This window comes from Mustela lutreola, chromosome 11 (assembly GCF_030435805.1).
Source record: "Mustela lutreola isolate mMusLut2 chromosome 11, mMusLut2.pri, whole genome shotgun sequence".
Taxonomy (NCBI): Eukaryota; Metazoa; Chordata; class Mammalia; order Carnivora; family Mustelidae; genus Mustela; species Mustela lutreola.
This window is the reverse complement of record NC_081300.1, coordinates 7,660,805-7,682,311: the sequence shown is the minus strand read 5'-3', so window position 1 is coordinate 7,682,311 and position 21,507 is coordinate 7,660,805. Positions and strand designations below refer to the sequence as shown.

Here is a 21,507-nt window from a genome sequence, read left to right as displayed (position 1 = left end):
TGGAAGGAAGCAGCACTCCATCCCGGGGAGGAAGCTCACAAGGGGAAGGATCTGGTCCTGGACCTGAACACGGCCAACATCGGCTGCGTCCAGGCTCTAGTCATGGTTGAGACAAGAGAAAACCTGGGCTCTTCTTCCTACGACACTCTAATTTGTGAGATGCCTATTCTACTCAGAAATCACAGCACATTAGGAAAAATGAAACTGATTCACAGAACTAGTTCTTTAAAACAATAACATCATAAGATCTAGAAGTGAAATTGGAAAATACCACAAACACATGATAGAGCATTTTATAGTTTCTACTGGGGTTTTAAGATTCAATGTCGTCGATGGGTAAGAAGGAGAACAAAATGTCCACTCACCTGAGGCAACCACCTGGATCACCTTCTCCCAATGTCCTTGTGGGAAAGTGTGCAGAAAGCAGGAATAGAAGCCAACATCGGCCTCAGAGACGTTATGAAAGCACAGGGTCATATCATTGGGCGCCATGGTGGAATTTAAAAAGTAAACCCTCTCAGTATAGGGTGGCTTTACACTCAAACCATACGTAGGGCTGAAAATGGCCATGAGCTCTCTGTTGGTCGTAGTGATCTTGTGCCATTCCAGCTGAACTAAGGTGTCCAGTGATGAATATATACACTCCAGGCTCATATTCTCAGCAAGTTTAACAGTCGTGTCCCAAACCATCTCTTCACAAAGCGCTGAAATACACAACATCACATTTATTCAGTTAGGCTTGATGGCTGACATAGCAAAAGACACCTCAATCTTACTCTAAGCTCTCTAAGACCGAGGAAGAGAGCAAATTGCGACCCCGCTAAACGCTAGCAGTTTCTACCGTAGTCGAAAAAGGTTTCCACTGCCGATAAGAGGTATTTGTAACTTGTAGATTTCCTGAACAAGTGAGAAATTATCTGAGCCTACTAAAGGGCATTATAAATTCTAAACATGTCACACTAGAAGACCAAAAAAGAAGTAAATTTTTTAAATGAAGACATTATCTTTACCTCTGTATACGTGAAGAATAGCGAAGAAGAAAGTAAGATAATCCATCTCTGGAAACCGTTGGGGAGGCTGGTCTATTAAAAAAAAGACAATTTTTATAATGTTACATGCAGAGGCCCAGCACAATGCACTGCTTCCTTCCTCTCAGATATTATCAGTCGTGCCTTCTTTTTCTGAACAACGAACACAGGAAAAGGTCTGAGCTTCAAAGTCAGGTTTGCTCTCGCACAAGGATGAGCAGATTTGAATCACTTCTCTCTCTCTCTCGGGGAAATTGCTTATTTTCAAGCTTTTATTTTCTACAAAGATTCATTCATTGAACAAATCAGTGAATAGCTGAGGGCGTTCTCTATGCCAAACTCTGCTCTAGGCAATTAGGATACAACAGTCAATTTATTTAAAATAAATAAATAAAGAAAGAAAGAAGAAGAAGAAGAAGAAGAAGTCCTTGCCATCATGGAGCTTACATTCTAGTGGGAGAAGACAGAAACAGAAATAAAATAGTAAAAATATAGTGAGTTCTAGGGAATAAGTGCACAAAGAAAGCACAAAGCAGGAAAGTGGGGATAGGGCGGTGCTGGTGGTAGTTTCCCTTTTAGACAGAAAGGTCAAGTTCCCTGAGAACTTGACATTGGAGCAGAGACCGAAGGGCAGGGGGAGGGGCCTGGGGTGTCGGGGATCTGGAGGCTCTACCAGTGTGGACTGTGGTTGGGCATGGCCTTCCTTTTACCTTTTACGTCTACCTTTTCATTGACCTCAGGCATTTGCTTTGGAAGCCATGAAGGGACCACAGACGGACCTGAGCTACAAGAGTGTGGTAGCTCAGGACATTCACAAACTTACCATTATGGATGATTTCTTTAAACGTTTTATTTTGAAATAGTTACAGAGTCAGAGTAATTTGCAAAGACAGTACAGAGAGCACCCCCTCGCCCACTTTCCCCTAATGGTTACATCTTACATGATTATATAGGACAATATCAAATGTGATTGATTTTTCTTTTCCTTTTTTTTTAGGTCCATCATTGTTCCCTTCCCTCATGTTAAATAACAGTTCAGTTTCTTAAGAACTTGTTAGGAACATATTACCATGTTAATATAAAAACACATTATTTCCTCTATAGAATTAGATGAACGCATTTGGCCCCCGATGACAGGGTCAAAATAAAAAGTAGGTCAAAATTGAAAGGAGGAGCATGAATCCCTAAAGACAATGTTGCCTACGGCCAACTCTGAACCTGGTTTCAATCCCAAAGTTTACCAGTAGGTGTCTGCTGTTCAACCTCAGTATCTAACCTGGAACTTTTTCAGGAAGCACGAGATCAGCAGTATACAATTAGAATGTATACATATGGTACTGTATAGGCCACCTTATGTGTACACAGCATTCAGTTTTCCAAAAGCTTTCACATCTGTGGAATTTTACCTGTAACAGCTGTATGATAGAGTCAGATGAGGTATCTCTGTTTTGCAAGTAATTCAAAAAAATAGTCTGTCCAAAAATTTACTGAGCTGTGCCAGCTACCCTGCCTCAGCCCTGGAGGTATGAAAAAGTATGAGCAAGTAGGAGAAAGACTTGGTCTCTGTCCTCAAGGCATGCAGTAGTATCTTGGATCAGACAGATCACAGAGGCAATTTATTATAATAAAACCTGATAATTCTATAGAAGTCAAGTTTGAGCAAGTATTGGCATAGCCCAGAGAGGGGAAAATTCATTCTAATTGCAAAAGGTTTCATAGAAAAAATGCACCAGATCCTGGGCGTTCCAACCTAACTAAGACTTTCCAAGTAGCGGAGGAAGGGAAGAAGATAACAGCATGACAACAGAGGAAATTTCAGGGGAAAGGTGTCACTGTGGTCTCGGCGCTGGGAAAGAGACAACCACGATGTTGGGTCCAGATTGCAAGTATCTTGAAGGACAGCAATGGAGAAGTTCAAACCTGGCCTTCAGGCACCACAGCATCCTGCTTCCCTCTGTAACCACAGCACCAACCACTGTCCCTGGGACACATCTATGGCATATTAAACACAACTCGGACAGCAACACAGAGCCACTAAAAATCTTATGGAGGCAGTGGTGAGGACAGTTTTGTGATTTTGAAAGAGAACCTGGATGCCTGTGGGGAGTGGACTAAGGGGGTAAGGGCAATGAGGATTTACATCTGAGTCAGAAAAATCAACTCCACACATCAAATGTAACAACAGCACTTCCTCTTGATAAGTACTGACAAAAAAATAAAACTATAGAACAAGAGTTATACCCAGTACCAAGAATTCCTGAATCCCTCAAGAAGGTGTCCTCCTAACTGGCCCTCCCTTGCACCGTGCCCTGCTTTAGACCTGTGTCCCTTCTCATGCACGCACACACACACACACACACACACACACACACACTCTGTACCTGGAGTGATCTTGTGACAGACACAGTATGACCTATTTCAAAATACTTAATATATTTTGCCATCAATAAAGTAAAAAAAAAAAAAAAAACCCTAAGAGCTGGAGAAAATATCTGCAAATCATACATCTAATAAAGGTCTAGAATCCAGAATATATTAAAAAAATACTCTTATAACTCAACAATGAAAAAGAGAAACAACCCAACTTAAAAATGGACTAAAAAAAAAAAAGTAAAAAGTAAAAAAAAAAATTTAAAAATGGGAAAAAACCTGAATAGACATTTCTCTAAAAAAAAAATACTAACAACCAACAAGCACACGAGAAGTTGCTCAACATCACTAGTCATTAGGAAAAAAATGCAAATTGAAAACACAGAAGATATCACTTCATGCTCCTTAGGATGGTTAGAATGAAAAATAAGGCAAATAACAGTGCTGACAAGGACACAGTGAAGTTGAAATCCTTGTACACGGCTGGTGGAGCTGTAAAATGGTGCAGCTACTGTGGAAAACAGTTTGGTTGTTCCTCAAAAAGTAAAACAGAATAACCATAGACCCAGCAATCCCAGTCGTAGGTTTATACCCCAAAGAACTGAAAACAGACACTCAAATACTTGCATACCAGTGTTCACAGCAACTGTCTTCACAAGAGTCAGAGGGTGGAAATGACCCAAATGTCCATCAACAGAAGGAAGGATAAAGAAATTGTGGTATATCCACACAATGGCATACTATGCAGTTTTAAAAAGGAATGAAATACTGATTCAGGCTACAACATGAATGAGCTTTGAAAACATGCTAAGTGACAAAGGGTCACATATTTTAAGCTTCCATGTATGTGAAACACCCAGGATAGGTAAATCCATAGATCTGATCAGTTGTCAGGAGCTTAAGGGAGAGGAAACCAGGAGCAACTGCTTAAGTCATAGAGTTTTGCTTTGGGACGATGAAAATGTTTTAGAACTTGAGAGAGATGGTACTGGCAGGACGCTGCGAATGTGTGAAATGCCACTCAGCTGCACACTTGAATTTTATGTTGCATGAGTTTCACCGCTCGTGAATGGCATTAGGCCAGATGCACCTCAGGTCTCTCCAAGGGCACAAGCCACTGCATGTCGCTGTTGGCCTTGCATTGACTGACGTCACGTGGTCCCTCAGCCTGTCTGGTCTGCAAACGCACATGGAGCCCCAGCATGCGAGCTGCGAGCGCAGACCCGTCACACGCCTGCGCTGCAGCTCCTCACCCGCTAGAAACGGATGATGCAGAGCAGAGTCCGGGCTGTCAGAGCAATGACTCACGACAGAAAGAATCTCTAAGTGCTCATGGAACACACGCCGAGACATTGCATGCGTTTATATTAACGTCTGTGTATTTATTAATGCATATATATATATGGTGTGTGTGTGGTCAGGGCTGGGCAGGTTGGCAGAGGTGCAGGTAGAGTGGCAAGAGGAACGAGGGACACGGCACGTCTCTGCTGCGGCACGTGGTGCCACCCTACGGGAACGAGACGCAGCACAGAATCTTCCAGTCAGACGCTCCCACAGCCCTCGGCGAGCTTCCCTCCGGAGCGAAGAATGAGGGGTGCAGGAGGATTATGAGAAAAGGGGAATGGGGCGCCTGGGTGGCTCAGTGGGTTAAGCCTCTGCCTTCGGCTCAGGTCATGATCTCAGGGTCCTGGGATCGAGTCCCACAACTGGGCTCTCTGCTCAGCAGGGAGCCTGCTTCCTCCTCTCTCTCTCTCTCTGCCTGCCTCTCTGACTACCTGTGATCTCTGTCTGTCAAATAAATAAATAAAATCTTAAAAAAAGAAAGAAAGAAAGAAAAGAAAAGGGAAATGAACTGATAATAGTGGGCAGTGACCCTACATTCCCCAGGCATCCAAAGCCAAGTCCGAGGAAAGACGAAGACAGCACTTGCACTACCGGTGACTCGATTCTGCAGTGACTAAAATGCCGGCCCCGGAGGCTACAGATCCAAATGGAAGATGCAGAAGGACGTGCAGCCCGAGATCAAGTTCAGCTGTTACGACTTTGCTGAGGACAAGCCCTATTCATCAGCATCGAACCAAAGACAAATAGAGACGCCCTTGAGCTATTCCTGTTGCGGAGGGAGCCATTTTTTGCATGATTTATGAAGGAATTTTGGCTTGAGGTTTTTTTCTAATAGAGCTGTCTGTATAAAAGAGCTTCATCCTCAAGGAAGTCATTTATCAAAATATTATTGGACTCCTCCCCTATCCAACAGGTCTCAGCGAACCACGCAAGCACGAAATTCATTGCACGGGTTTGCCTCGCACCGCATGCTGCTGGGCGTCCTGGGCTGGACGACAGCCTTCGGACACGCTGTCTCCTTCTCTTAGGCCATCCACACACACAGACGCTTCCCTCTCCTCAGCTTCATTGTTTCTGCTATCTGTAACACGTTCTGCTTTCCCAGATGTCTGCTTTCTCTGGCCGTTGGGAGGATTCTTGTCTCTGCGCAGTCACCCAAGTAGGCAACCGTCCCTGGGCGGTGCCGGACACAGGTGTACACAGAGAAGCCGCTCCTACCTGCTCCCGGCCCACTCCTGCTCAGACAGCGGCTGACCTGCCGAGGGCTGCAAAACAGTCTCGCCTGTGCTAGACTCTGAGAAGAAGGGACCGAGGCGGGGAAGACTGGGGGCTTTCCTCCTCCCCCCACCGCAGATGTGAGAGTTTATATGCCTTTGGCTGGGATGTCCTTGTTGCGAGGCTCCTCCTTCCAGCAAGACTTCAACAGGAGGGTTTTAGTCTAGGTTTCTGCTCCCTGCATCAAAGTGTCGCCTCAGGAGAATGTTACGAAGGAAGGGCACACCATTTCCCTCAGACCGCCAGGCCCTTAGAATTCGGGCAAGTCACAGAGCTGCCCAAGGGGTTAGATCACCTTGGAGGGATGGCCCATGAAGGCCTAGCTTCCATTCAAAGCAGACACCTCAGCGGGGCTGCAGCAGAGCTCCTCCAGGACAGGGTTCTGGAAACTGTGGCTCACAGGCCGAATCCAGCCCCTGCTGGACCCTTTACAAATAGTCCCTTCGGACTGGGACGTGCTCACTCGGTTCTACATTGTCTGTCCATGGCTATTTTTGTGCTCTGATGAGTGGCTGCAAAGAGACCACATGGCCTACAGAGCCGAAAATAGTAACTGTGTGATGCGTGACAGAGAAAGGTCACCAAGCCCTGCACAGGGTAATAAATACTCAGCTAGCAGGCATTTGTTATTTAAGGTCCTCCTTGCTCCGTCTGGCTTGAAGGAAGGAAGGTTAAGCAGTGCAGACACTAGTAAAATTAGCTCGATTTCCTTATTCTCAAGGAACACACTATCAGACCTACTACAAACACAATTCTTCTAGAAGCACTGTGAGAAAGGACCTAAATGACACCGCCTGGCTGAACTGTTCCCATCCACGAACTTACAGGTTCATAGGACAGACATCAGCCATCCAGCTGTCATTTGCTCTTTTCCTGCTGAATCTACTTGACAGTCTTTCATGGACAGTCTCTACTCCCCTGCACGAGATTTATGTTAGAAGTGTGAGCTCAGGGGCACCTGCGAGGCTCAGTGGGTTGAGCCTCTGCCTTCAGCTCGGTCATGGTCTCAGGGTCCTAGGATCGAGCCCCGCATTGGGCTCTCTGCTCAGCGGGGAGCCTGCTTCCTCCTCTCTCTCTGCCTACTGCTCCCCGGCTTGCGATTTCTCTCTCTCTCTGTCCAATGAATTAAAAAAAAAAAAAAAAGAAAAGAAAAAGAAAAATCTTTAAAAAACAAAAAAGTGTGAGCTCAGCCACATCCACTTTTTTTTCTAGAAGGTTACTAACCTTGAGATGTTGCTTCTGCTCGCTGTAAGCCCCTTCGCCGCCGTGGGTCTGGTTAGGGGCTTCCTGTTTGTCGCGGCCGCCTCACCTCGCCCCCTCCCGTCCCTGGCGACCTCCCGGTTCTCTCCGGGTCGCCGTGGCAGGAACAGCCCAGGGCTTTCGTCCGGGCCCCGGAGCTCCTGGGCTCTTCTCTCCTCCAGGGCTCCTCCCAGTGGGGGCAGAAGCAAAGCACTAACATGTCACTCCGCAGGGCTTTTTGGAGGACGAAAACCAGTCAAGGAGTGTAACCGCTTCTAGAAGCGTCTTCACCACGTAGCGACTCAGCCTCACTCACACCCCCGCGCCGTTCGGTCCCTGCGCCCCCACCCCTGAAATGCTGCGGCTGGAGACGACGCGCTCCTCTTCCTCGGCCCTAACCCTCAGCTCCCAACGACGCACAGCAACTTTCAGTGGGTGGTTTTGCCTTTTCTTCCCCATGTGTCTTCCTGCCCAGCAGCGTCCTCCGTATTGGGAAGTCTCTGCCGTGCAGGCCGTGCAGGCCGCTGCCCGTCTCTGCCCAAATCCGAGCTTCCCTCCGGCCCTCCCGATGCGCGGCGGGGTTGTGCGCGCTCCGCCGCGCTCCCCCGCGCTCCCCCGCGCTCCCCCGCGCTCCCCCGCGCTCCCCCGCGCTCCCCCGCGCTCCCCCGCGCTCCCCCGCGCTCCCCCGCGCTCCCCCGCGCTCCCCCGCACTCCGCGCCGGGCGCCGTCTGCGAGGTTAGCGGCTTCGACGTCTTCGAAACAACCGGCTCTAGGTCGTTCCCGAGGACCACAGAGTTCGTCTTATGTGTTCTCCGGATTCCCGAGTCATAGAGACGCCGCGTGGGTGACACCACCGCGAGGGACCGTGGCCGAGGCGCCCCCGGGGCAGTCGGCCGAGCTGCCGGCTGGACGGCCCGGGGCCGGGAGGAGATGGCGGCGCTGGAGGCCGGCCCGCCCCGCACACTTTCGGACGCGGCGCGCGTGCGGGGCGGGCCTTTCTGCGGACCCCCTGCGTGTCTGAAAGCGTGAAGAAGAAATGCCGGGTGCCTGCTGGCTCAGGTGGTTTAATGTTCGACTCTCGATCTCAGCTCGGATTATAATCTCGGGGTCGTGAGATCAAGCCCTGCATAGGGCTCTATGTTGTGTGGAGCCTCCTTAAGATTCTCTCTCTCTCTCTCTCTCTCTCTGCTCCTCTCTCCCCATTCTTGCACTCTCTGGAAGGAAGGAAGGAAGGAAGGAAGGAAGGAAAAGTAGAAGCTTTCATTGCACAAATCATTCTTGAGCACTTACTGTGGGGCAGGGGAAGTCCTGTCATGTGTGTGTGTGACTCATGTCACTATCTTCGTTGTATCAGCATCCTCAGAAGAATACCCAAACTTCTTACTGACTTACAAGGCTGGACAAGATCGATCTCTAACATTTTTCCAGCCTAATGTCTTACATTTCGCCCCCCCTCCCCGGAGTTCTCTACCCCAGACCCACCTGACGGGGCAGAGGCTTTGCACACAGGGTTCCTTTGCATTGACTTCTCTGATCTCCTCCCATAGGGAGGCCTCAGCTCAGACATCCCTTATTGGGTACCCTCCCTGAGCCCCCCACGCCGGGGGTAGATGTTCCTCTGAGCTTCTTCGGGACCTCAGATGAAGATGGCTTCCTTACTGAAGCACTCCTTTGTACCTGCACATTTACCTGCTGCGTCTCCTCTGCGAGCCTAATGAAGCCCTTCAAGCTGAAGGTGAGGTCTTGTGGGCTGCTTGCTCCACAGAGCCTTGCAAGGCACCTGGCATGCGGCAGGTGCCTGTTAGATCATTATTTGTTGAAAGCAGGTGAGGGGATGGCTTCTACCTATGAGGGTTCATTGTATGTGGCCTATATGCTCATCAAAACCCAAAGGCCATCCTGTTTCCAATATGTGGTTTATTTCTTCTGCCTCATTTTTCTATTTCTCCAATGAATAGGGGGGAAAAATAGCCTCGATCCAAAAGGCACATAAATTTTGGCAGGACAAACTCGAAGATAAATGTTCCTGATTGGGGCCAACTCTTTCTCAAAATGATTCAATGGGTCCTGAACTGAACATCGAACAGTGGCTGAAACAGCCGCTGTCTACCCAAATGATTCACATCACACCAAAAGCAGAGCCTATTTCAACAGTACATGCCACTCCCATCTATGGGGTCCAGGCTTAAAAACTGATCTTGCTTTCTCCGTGACTTACAAATCCAGGTTTATATAGGCGAGGTCTTTCCCTAAATTTCTCTTTCATAGTCACTTCCTAATCCTCCATCCACATGCAAAATAACACACACACAGCATCCCCATCGCCACCATTACCATCATCATTATCTCCCATATCCCATTATAATGTTAGTGCTATTATTAAGAAAGTGAGAGGGGGGGGCGCCTGGGTGGTTCAGTGGTTTGGGCTGCTGCCTTCGGTTCGGGTCGTGATCTCAGGGTCCTGGGATCGAGCCCCGCATCGGGCTCTCTGCTCCGCAGGAAGCCTGCTTCCCTCTTTCTCTCTCTCTCTCTGCCTGCCTCTCTGCCTACTTGTGATCTCTGTCTGTCAAATAAATAAATAAAATCTTAAAAAAAAAAAAAAAAGAAAGTGAGAGGGGAGATAGCTTTTTTTGTAAGGTCTTCGTAAGGTCTTTCACTTTGGGTTTTTGGTTTTTTTTTTTTTTTTTAATTCTCCCTGGAGTTCTTGAAATCTTGCAAAATAAAGAACCTAAAAATTAGCTTTGTATCTGTTCCTGAGGGATACAGAATCCCACTGTCTTGGCGCCAGGAAAGCAACATCAAGCTAATTTTTAGGGGAGATGTTCAAAGATCACATGATCAATAACGAATTCCCAAGGAAACAATAAAAACATCCTGAGACAAATGAAACCATGTTACACGTCCAGAGAACAGCCGTCCTGTGTTCCAACCAGGAGAACAAATGGAAGTAACCACGAGGAAAGTCAGTGGCGCAGAATGAAGATTTTCTACCACTCCCAGAGATGAACAAAATTCCTTCCATGTTATTATTATTATTATTATTATTATTTTTAGTGACCCTTATTAAGGGCCTTTTGAACGGTTTGAAAGTAAAAATACGCTTTAACATTACCATGTGTTGACAGAAATAGGAAACGCAGCTAAAATCACGACATCACTGGACAAAGTGTTACATTCGCTACCTCCTGCCTCTCTGGGGTCACTAGGGCACCAGCTCTGTATTCTAACACGTGGAAAAGCAAGCATTCATCCTTCCTTCTCTGTACAAACTGCATTTCAGGGTGACCTAAATTTCTTTTTATAGAAAAATTCAGCTACTAAGTGAAAAACAACAATAGATACTAATTTTCATTGCCTTCTTGTTACTCCTATTAAAATAATAGAAGGGGACCATTGTTTCTAGATACTAAAGCCATTAAGTGGAAGGTTAATGGGAACTTTATAATGAGATACACTGCTGATTGACAGTACATGAGCCCTCTAATCAACCCTAACCTCATGCTAAAATGGTACAACCAGATAGCAGGGGACCGAGTGACACAGCAGGAAGAAAAAAGCCCCACCCAAGAAGATCTCTTACCAGAGAAATGGGACCTGGATGCAGCCCAGGCTCTAGAGCAGCTAGTAGTGTCTAGGAAATACAGAGGAGAGAAGAAGGAGTTCAGAGCCCCACGAGGAAGCAAGAAATACTACAGAACAAATGTCTTAGGCTCCCAATAAACAAATGGCAATTATAGTATAATTACACAAGAAAATATAACCAGTCCAGGAAATGCCAAAAGGCACTTGACAACTTTAAATATCCTTTCCTGATAAGAACTCAGAGTAATTTTGAAATTTAATAGCATAATAAAGAAAACTGGGTGGAAACTAATAGCAGACTTGATGGTAGAACCTTAGAAGAATCTCAGTTAAATTCCTAAGACAAGAATGGCCACTATCACTTCCAATATTTAATATTGCCCTGAAAGTTTTAACTGATTCTATAGGTAAAAAAAGAATAAGAACTGTAAATATTGAAGAATTATTTTGACTTTATTATTACTCGTAGATGATCAACCTAGAGAACACTAAAGAATCGAATAAAAAAGAACTGATAAAATAATAAAAAAACTAAATAAATACATTAAAAATAATAAAATAAAAATAATATAAAAATAATAAAATAATAAAAAACTAAAAATAGTTTTATAAGACTCCATAGCTTTATTTTGTCATATCCAAATTAGAAGTAAAAAAGTACACGTGTGTGTGTGTGTGTGTGTGTGTGTGTACACACACAAGTATGAATATATATGAATGTATCTCAAGAATCAGTGGCAAGTATACAAAATCTACATAGTATATCAAAGGGAGTAACATTAAGTCTTAAATGAGAGTTAGTGAAAGAAGTAATTAGATCTGTGGCAGAAGTTCCTCTTGTCCAAGAAGCCAGGATAAGCCTCATTCAGGAAGAATATTGAGAATGTTGCTGAGCCAAGGAAAAGGCCCGTACAGACTTCTAGAAAAAAAGAGCCTAGCTCTCCTGGATACTTCAAATAATTATGGAACATTAAATACTCTCTTCATTAAAACAGATTTGTCTCACGTGAAGGTTTTACTTTCTTTTCAACACTAACAACTAACTTCCAGTGTTACCCAGTGTTCTAGTTCATGAGCACTGGGTAGATAGTTCACGTATGTGTAAAATGTTTTCTCATAATTAAAGTAGCATTAAATAAAATGTAATTAGGTCACATGGAAAAAGATTTTTTAGTAGTGACTGGAGAGTGAATAGTTGTTCTGTAAGTCAGGCTGTCAACTTTTAGTTTTTTCTTTAAGAAACCGAGATTAATTTTGCGCTAAAAAAAAGAATTACAGATTTGCAGCATATGATAATGGTGCCACTTCAGGTCAACAGGGAAAAAAATAGCTTGTCTTCCACGTGGTCCCAGAGAAGCTAACTGACCAGCGGAAAAGGCTGAAGTCAGCTCCATGGGGTCACTGGCCATTCCCTGGGCAGCACAAGCTCTACACACCTGCGGTACGGTCCTGGCAGCTACATCCAGGCGTAGGACCTTAGGCTCTGCTGAGTACATCTACACCCGAAGAATTCACCGCCGTAGCCTAGGAGCACAGCAGGGAAGCAGCGGGGCTAGAGGGCCCGTTCTGACCAGGGGCCGGGGGTATGGATTTGCGGCACCCGAGCTCTGCCAGCAGCAATGGACTGGGCGTCCTGGTATGGCCAGTAGCAGACAACAGTGCCTGGGCCCAAGCAAGGCCGCAGAGACGTTCTCACCAGGCCCAGTGGGCAGCCAGCCCAGGGGCACTGAACAAGCTTCCGCCACCCATTCATTCTGCAACCTGAGGCAAGTCCTGTGCCCTTCCGATAAGTTGCTTCCTTTCCAACTTAGAGAGAAGCAGTTTGGCAAGTTACAACGAAGAACTCTGATTGGTAACCCTCACCTGTTGCAGCACAATGCACTGCAAATGAATTCATAATTTGAATAAGAAAAATATTCAAAACATTGGAGAATATGCTTGATAAGCCTGAAGACAGAGATGCATTTTTTGCTTTGATATCACATACATACATATAAAATATATTGAGACACATATATATTAAGGTATATATATCTTATACCAAAGTCAGGGAAAATATGATAGTTTTTTCCTACACAAAACTTAAAACTGGGGGCACCTGGGTGACGCAGACAGTAAAGTGTCCAGCTCTTGGTTTCAGCTCAGGTCATGGTTTGGGTCTCGTGGTCGTGAGATTGAGCTCTGTGTCAGGCTCCACACTCAGTGGGAATTCTGCTTAAGATTCTCTCTCTCCCTTTTCCTCTGCACACCCATACCCCCCCCCCTAAAATAAATGAACGAATCTTAAAGGAAAAACCTTAAAACTGTGACATGGCAAACATTGTATGCTAACAAAGCAAGAAGGCCTGACAATCAGGAGAGGGTTATATGAAAGGTATGAGACACAGCGTAACATTTTCTAAGCATAAAGGGCTTAAATATCAGTGACTAAAAAAATCTCACAAATACCCCAACAGAAAAACAGGCAGTGGATATCAAATATCAGTTCACATAAGAACAAATTCAAACAGAAAAATGTGAAAATGTATTTAATCTATGAAAAATTAAATTTAAAATAATGGCATATTAACTTTTTTTGCACATGGAATATGTAAACATATAAATGAAGAGAATGATAGTGACTCTTGTAACAAGAGTGGGCGGATGAGGGAGCCTGGGTGGCTCAGTGGGTTAAAGCCTCTGCTTTCAGATCGAGTCATGATCCCAAGGTCCTAGGATCGAGCCCTGCATTGGGCTCTCTGCTCAGTGGGGAACCTGCTTCCCTCTCTCTCTCTGCCTGCCTCTCTGCCTACTTGTGATCTCTGTCTGTCAAATAAATAAATAAATAATCTTAAAAAAGAAAGAAAGAAAGAAAGAAAGAAAGAGTGGGCAAACATGTATAGCCAAACCCTGCTGTGGACAGGTCAAGGGGTAAGCATTTTCTATATGCAAGAGTTAAGCAATGCATATGAAAAATGTGACTTGTTATATCCTCTGACCCAGCCAGGCTGCCTTAAGATATGTATCCTAAAACGAAATAAATTTAGCGAACTTAGCAAAGATCTGGTATTTTTGTTTGTTTGTTTGCCTGTTTAAAGTAGGTTCCATGCCCCGCATGGATCCTGATGCAGGGCTTGAACTCATGACCCTGAGATCAAGACCTGTGCTGAGATCAAGAGTCGGATACTTCGCCAACAGAGCCATGCAGGTGCCCCACAAAGATCTGGTGTTTAAATGTGTAGGGATACTCTGCTGCTCTTCGGTGGTTAGTCAGGTCTAACACTCTAAGTGAAGAACTTTTTCCAACACACACACGCCCAAGACAAGACAATGAGAGCCGTTCTGCAAGGCAGCAGCTGGAGAAGAGCTTACAGCCGCTTCTCACCTGGTTTCCGCGTGGGCGGGGGCTCAGCAGGCGGTGCTCACGACTCCTCTGGCCACCGTCCTCCACCTTCCTGCTCCGTTGATACCCTTCCCTCTCCTGATGGTCTCAAGGTTTCGAGGAAATAAATACTGAAACATTGTCAGGACTCCTGACCTCAAGCATCAGACCTCGGGAAAAACTAAGTTCCAAGTGACGCAGGAAGCAGCAGACGAACACACTCTGTGGATGGACGGGGGCTTGGACACATGCACTATCTCTTCCCCCAGCCATCCGGACAGAGCTCATGCCTTTCTCCTCCACATCCCGTTACTTTGTGCTGCTACTTGATAACATTCCCTCTGCACCCTGGATAGTGAGAGGTCATGAGAGCGATGCTCATAAAGAAAAGAATATGGGCTGGGACGCCTGGGTGGCTCAGTTGGTTAAGCAGCTGCCTTCGGCTCAGGTCATGATCCCAGCGTCCTGGGATCGAGTCCCGCACCGGGCTCCTTGCTCGGCAGGGAGCCTGCTTCTCCCTTTGCCTCTGTCTGCCTGTGCTCGCTCGCTCTCTCTGATAAATAAATAAAATCTTTAAAAAAAAAAAAAAAAAGAATATGGGCTTTGCAGAGGATGTGGGGTCAAAGCCCCTTCCATCCTGGGCTTGCTGTGGGGCCTCCAGTCACAAGCTCTTTGGTGATGACACAGACAGCCAATCGTGCTGGAGCACCTGGGCCAGCCAACTCCAACCTCATGTTACACGGCCAAGTGCACCCCACCCTCGGGGGCCCTAGCCAGGCCCCCTCAAGACACAAAGTGCTGAAAGGCTGATTCAGACTCTCATACTGTCAATACCATTGCATCCCAAGGAACTGGAAAGAATTTTTACTTTCCGAAATGGCACAAAACATAGATGTGCTTCAGTTAAAATAGACACTTGCTAGATATTTTTTATGGCAAATTTCTCAATGTTTCTCATTGTCATATGGTTGTTCTCCTGCTTTGCTACCGGCCTGAGGAAAGTTTTGTCTGTACTTGAGTAATGAAGTTCGTATTTCAGCTGTCTGGTTAACATTTACAGCACAGTCACTGTCCCCGTAGTCTGTCACCATAGCAAGGTGCTGGGTAAGGGAAGGTCTCCTGTCTCGGCTGAACAGTGCACTGCACTTCCTGGAATTTGAACCAGAAATAAATGTAGTCTACGGTGAATAGGGTTGCATGTCTCAGGCGCCCTGGGATGGCCCCAACATACACCTGGCTGAACTGTGTATTTATCAATAGCCCCCCCCCCCCCATTTCACTCTGGAGTGTCTTGGTTTGGATGATTAACTCTACGTTCACTCTAAAAGTCACCCTAGTTAGCTGTGCGTTTAAAGTCCCATGTCCCAGGACACCCTGGAGTCCTGGACAAATGAGGACAAGTTGGTCACCATGGATACAGCAGTGACCAAGACCACCCGGGCTGAGAGCTCCGTAGGTCCTGGGGCTAGGTCAAGCCCACCTTCACTCCCGGTCAGCTCACTTGGCAGCTTGTGCTGTCTTTCCTACCCATCCCTCAACCAGGATTACCTTTGTCCCTCAGAAAGCCACTCACGGCGCTGATTCTCAAAGACGCAAGGCTGGAGTCTCCTTCCTCCTCTTCCTGGCGCATGTGACCTGTCCCAAAAGCCACTTGTGGAAGGGCAGGCTAGGTAAGCCAGATCGACATCCCTTTTCTTCTCTTACCTCAGGGTACTGTACCCACTCTGAAGAGGCAAGTAGTGATTCTTCTGGAAGCAAAAGTATGTCCTGGAGTGGTCCTCTCTTTTATCTACTAGGTAAAGAAGGAGCCATCTCTTTCTTCAAAATGAATAGATGAACCAATATATAAATAAAAACTTCATATTCCTTCTAAATTAATGCCACACTATATTAAAACCGTAACTTTTTTTGCTTTGTGTCTGTCTCTGGACCTCCCACCTTGAGTGTGAGCTGCTTGACTGCAAAGACTGCCTTATTCACTAGTGTGTCAAAGCAGTTTCCCAGGACACAAGACATTTGATGCTAAAACCAGAACAGCCCCAGGCAAACCTGGCCAGCTGGTCACCCTCGCTGTGTCCCCAGTCCAACAGCAGCGCCTCCCCGTAGCAGGCGTCAATAAACAACAGCCCTGTAACTATCATCAGATCACCTCTTCACAAGCTTGTTTTCAGAATTAAAAGAGGGAGAAAAGGTGCTAAAAGGCACATCAGGACCTTGATGAACACAAGTGTCTGCTTGCAGGGAGAGTTGACACCCTTCTCCTGCTGGGCTGTCTTTCTGTCCTGGGAGGGGACAGGATGCTGTGGTTGACTACACTGCCAGCTCATCTCCTGGCCAAGCAGCACCATTTTCTTCCTCCATGGTAGCACCCCCCACCACCACCTTTCCGGGGCTGGACCACGAGGCACTGCATCTACCAGACCCCTGCCAACAGGATTCCAAGTTAAATTTTGCCAGTGAGGGTGCCTGGGTGGCTCAGTGGGTTAAAGCCTCTGCTGTGAGCTCAGGTCATGATCTCAGGGTCCTGGGATCGAGCCCCACATCGGGCTCTCTGCTCGGCGGGGAGCCTGCTTCCCCCTTTCTCTGTCTGCCTCTCTGCCTACTTGTGATCTCTCTCTCTGTCTCTCTCTGTCAAATAAATAAATAAAATCTTTTAAAAAAATTTTGCCAGTGAAAAGTACTTGCATGAGATCTGGAAACCAAAAGAGAAGTAGAATTTCATTTCTACTGATTGACGTCACACTGTCTGTAAATGTGTTTACTGTCATCTTTCAGCAATAGTGGGCAGCTGTGCGGGCTTTGCAGGTGGGAGGCATGAAGCAGCCTGTCTGCCAGGACCGTCTGGAAGTCTCCTGCATCTGTGCCGGGGGCAGCCATGCGTGGGGAAAAGGGCCCTCACTCCCTCTCCGAAGTCAGCAATGTCACGTCTCTGACCATTCTTCCCTAGTCTCCCCATCTCTGAGTCATGTCTCTGCTTCTCTCTCACATTTTTAAGGAGCCCATGATTGTACTGCGCCTACCTGGACAATTCAGGATAATCTCCATGACCCAAAGTCTTTGACTTGAATCATATCTCGGTCTGTTTCACCATGAAAGGTAACATACTCACAGGTTCCAGGGAGTGGGATGGAGACATCTTTAAGGGGCCATTAGTCTGATGGCAATGACAGCCAAAACAGATTAACTGACTTCATTTTTTCTTCTCAAAAGCATTGACTCTGGTTTATTCAAAGTCTCTGTACTTGGCACAGAAATAAACAGTATTATCTGGGAAAATTCACTCATAGTGTTCAGGGTCCTGATAGCCTGAGGGCTAATGGAAAAGATGATTTTGAGGAAAAGAAAATAAAAAGCAGGTATAGAAAGAAGAAAGATTTTAAATATGTTAAGCAATACATAAATGCATTTACACATATTTAATTTATTAACTGAAATACTAAGGCATTAAAATACTTCCTGTTCAAATGTTCTTAAACTTGTTACTTTCTGGTAATGGTATTCTGGGCTCTAGTGGGTTCCCAAAGGCTAGGATCCAAAGGCACTATGCCAAAAAATGAGAAATAAGATGAAAACAAAATTGGACTATATTCTACGTCAAGTCCATAATTATGCAGTGTGTTAAATCTTGGGGCACCTGGGTAGCTCAGTTGGTTAAGCGTCCAACTCTTGGTTTCGGCTCAGGCCATGGCCGAAGGTCACGGAACCTCATCAGGCTCTTCACTCAATATGGAGTCTGTTGGAGATCCTCTCTCCCTATGTCCATGCCCCAACCCCTGCTCCCGCGCACTTGGGTCTCTAAACAAAGAAAGAAACATTTTTTTGAAAATCTTATACCTCTGGCTTAAGTCATTTTACCAAGCTGCCCTCTTGCTTACATCTTCTCTGTTATTGCAATCACATTTTCCCTTCTCCCATTCTTTAAGTTACGCTCGTTGATTTCTCAAAGGACCTTTTCCATTCTTCCCTCTTGCATTGTTTCTCTCTGTTTTGCGTACCAGCATGCTTTTCTCTCTCTTAATTTCCTCTCAGGAGCCATTCTACTACTTCAGTGCCCCAAATAAGAAGCTGAGAGGTTCTCCAAGTTCAAAGTTGCATCGTAGGCATAATTCTCTTTGCAGTGCAACTGCATAATCAGATCGCTCCTTTACCAGTACTGATCACATTTCAGTTTTTTGCATAAACAGACTGCAGTATTTTATTTTCCTACACTTGTTAAAACCAAAAATTAAAATACCTGTTATTTTTTAACTACAATGCCAAATTCAACTGGCTTACCCATTAGCATCCAGGGCATTCATTCCTGGCGATTACAAAATCCATTCCCCTAATGCCAAGGCTCAACATTGTTGTTACCTGTAAGTTTGTTTGTTTGTTTGTTTGTTTTTAGACCCCTTGTATTCAGTGACCAAATACTGAAGCACCCAAGAAAATATTTTTAAAAGCAATCTTTCCACTGGCATTCTTACCATGCTGGTCCTCAAAGCATCCAATGTGGGACCACAGATTCACCTACCCATAACTCATCCTACAACTGCCCTTGGGTCTACTTTCCTAATAATGACCTTCTCAGTATTGGTGCTTTTCTGATCATCTCACTTCATCCTTCAACTACAAACACCATAGTTAATGGCTACTGGATGGTTACTATGTGCCTTATATGTCTTTAACACTTTACATGTTTCATTCATTAAAGCTTTCTAAAATCCTAGAGAACAGGTATTGTCACTATTCTCACATTAATTCTCACATTGCTCACCATTCAGCAAACAGTGGTTACATTTGAGGCACACAGTGGTTAAGCAGCTTCTCCAGTGTTCCCCACACCTTCTGGGTGAGCAAAACCAGGATTTGAATCAAGATATTTGATTTTAGGGGTGCCCGGGTGGCTCAGTGGGTTAAGCCTCTGCCTTCGGCTCAGGTCATGATCTCAGGGTCCTGGGATCGAGCCCCGCATTGGGATCTTTGCTCAGCAGGGAGCCTGCTTCCTCCTCCTCTCTCTGCCTGCCTCTCTGCCTACTTGTGATCTCTCTCTGTGTGTCAAATAAATAAATAAAAATATATATTTTTAAAAGATATTTGACTACAGAGCCCACACCCTTCCCCTCCACACCTCATTTCCATCACAGGAAGCAGATTTATTCCCTACTCAACAGATAATGAAATGATGCTTCAGCTTCTAGGAAACCTGCTTAAAGTTCCATGTGTCAGAGATACCATAGCATATGGACTTCCTCCTATGATACTCTTCACCTCAGAACTTTTCATTGGAAATATTATTTCCAATGGCAATGTTCCCCAAAGTGCATCTTCCCATTACCAAAGACATTATGGAAAATGTAGATTTTGTAGATAACCTGGATTGGAACTTTATATACTGTATTCCCCTTTTGGAAATACAGAGGTCACTCAGTGCACCATATTAAAGGCTCTGACAGGTCCTACAGTGAAGAAGCCTATCAAACTTAGTTTAACCCAGTTTCTCAGACTAGGTTTCTCAAACACCCTAGCTTTCACTTGTAAGGCTTGGCTAAGTCTTACAGAGTCTATTCCCTTCTTTATCTGTCCAAAGTCATTTCTCATTTGAAAACCAGATCAATATAGTTCAATAGATCAAGAAGTTAAACAAGAAAAATCATGTGATCATATGGATTGACACGGAAAAGGCATCTAACAAAATTTAGCACTCGCCCACACTAAAAACGCTTAGCAAATTAGGAAAAAGGGGGGGGGGATCACCTCAACTTAATAAAGATGATCATCAAAAAACCTGAAGCCAGAAGGACTGAATGTTTTCCCCTAAAACCGAGGAAAATTAAAGGAAGTCTGCTGCTCACATTGCTATGCAACGCAATATTAGATGTTCTAGCCACTGCAATATGGCAAGAGAAAGCAATAAAAGGCCTACAGATTAGGAAGAAATAAAACCTTGCTAATTACAGATGACATGTTTATCCACGTAGCAAACTCAAGAAATCTACAAAATTTTCTAGAATAAGTGAGTTCAGCAAGTTTTTAGTAAACAAGATCAACACCTAAAAACCAACTGCACTTCCACAGGTTAACAATAAAATATTGGGAAACCAACATTTAAAACATAATACCATTTACCAATCAATACCAAATAAAACAAAAGACCTCAGTACGTGGTACCTCCATATCATGGAATACTACTCAGCAATAAAAAGGATCAAACTATTGATACAAAAACTTGGATGAATCTCCAGGGAATCGTGCTGAGTAAAAAAAAATCCAATCCCAAAAGTTCCATAATGAACGTATTCCATTTATATAACATTTTTGAAATGAAAAAATTTAGGAAATTCCGAAACTTTAGAACAGGTTAGAGGTTGCCAGGGGTTAAAAATAGAAAGTGAGGTGGGAGAGAAGTGTCTCTGTAGGTTGTCACAGGCAAAAGGAAGGATCTTCATCATGTTCCAACTGTGTAGTATCTTGACTGTCAGGTTAGATATGAAAACCTACATAGATGATAAAATTGTATAGAACTTAAATCAATATTCTTATTAATATGATATGCTTATGCATTTTATGCAGCTTAATACAATAGAACAATACATACACACACCCCAAGTAAATGAGTACAAGTAAAAGCTGGGAAAAGCTGAATAATGTCATAGGTTATACCAAGGCCAATATGCTGGTTGTGATATTGTACTTTATTGTGTAAGATGTTAACATTAGGGAAAAGTGGGTGAAGAATATATGAAATCTCTCTGTATTATTTCTTAGAACTGCACATGACAATTATCTCAATAAAAATTTCAACTAAGAGAAGAGAGAGAAGGGTGGCTCAGTTGATGAAGCACCCAACTCTTGGTTTCAGCTCAGGTCATGATCTCACAGTCATGCAATTGAGCCCCACATCAGGCTCCACACTCAGCAGGGAGTCTGAGATTTTCTCTCTCCCACTTTCTTGGCCCCTCACCCCTGCATGCCCACTCACTCTCTCTCCCTCTCTCAAATAAATAAATCTTAAAAGAAGAGAAAGAGAAAGAGAAGGCAATAACATAATCTAACTTTCACGGTTATTTGGTGCTCTGCTGCTGGGAATCTCTTGCCTGCCAAGAGTCAGAAGGGGGGACTCACTCATATTTTAGGTGCCATCAAGAAGGGTATTCATGGTTACAATTGTTAGTCACAATTGTTACATTGTTACAATTGCTACACTGTTACAATTGTTACAGGAGTTACAATTCCTGAAGCACCTGTTACTCTGCCATGGAAAAGAGACTGTGATACAAGCAGCAGAGCATTTATGAAACATTGCCACTCCCTCTTCTCCACAACTTT

At 44.9% G+C, this 21,507-nt stretch overlaps 1 protein-coding gene across 4 annotated transcripts in view; it reads right to left on the bottom strand.

Moving 5' to 3' along the window:
* CD226 (CD226 molecule) overlaps positions 1 to 14,375 on the bottom strand; it is an 83,346-nt gene extending 68,971 nt beyond the window's left edge. For 2 of the 4 annotated variants that reach the window (XM_059139319.1, XM_059139322.1), the window contains exons 1-3: positions 7,242 to 7,568; positions 1,011 to 1,082; positions 366 to 704 (exon numbers count right to left, since the gene is read on the bottom strand). In XM_059139319.1, the coding sequence (XP_058995302.1) occupies positions 366 to 704; positions 1,011 to 1,056 (385 nt within the window). In that variant the 5' untranslated portion in view covers positions 1,057 to 1,082; positions 7,242 to 7,568. Of the gene's footprint in view, positions 1 to 365; positions 705 to 1,010; positions 1,083 to 7,241; positions 7,569 to 14,202 lie in introns of those variants that run through there. The other 2 variants (XM_059139321.1, XM_059139323.1) reach the window with 2 other exon arrangements.
* Positions 14,376 to 21,507: the final 7,132 nt, after the last annotated feature.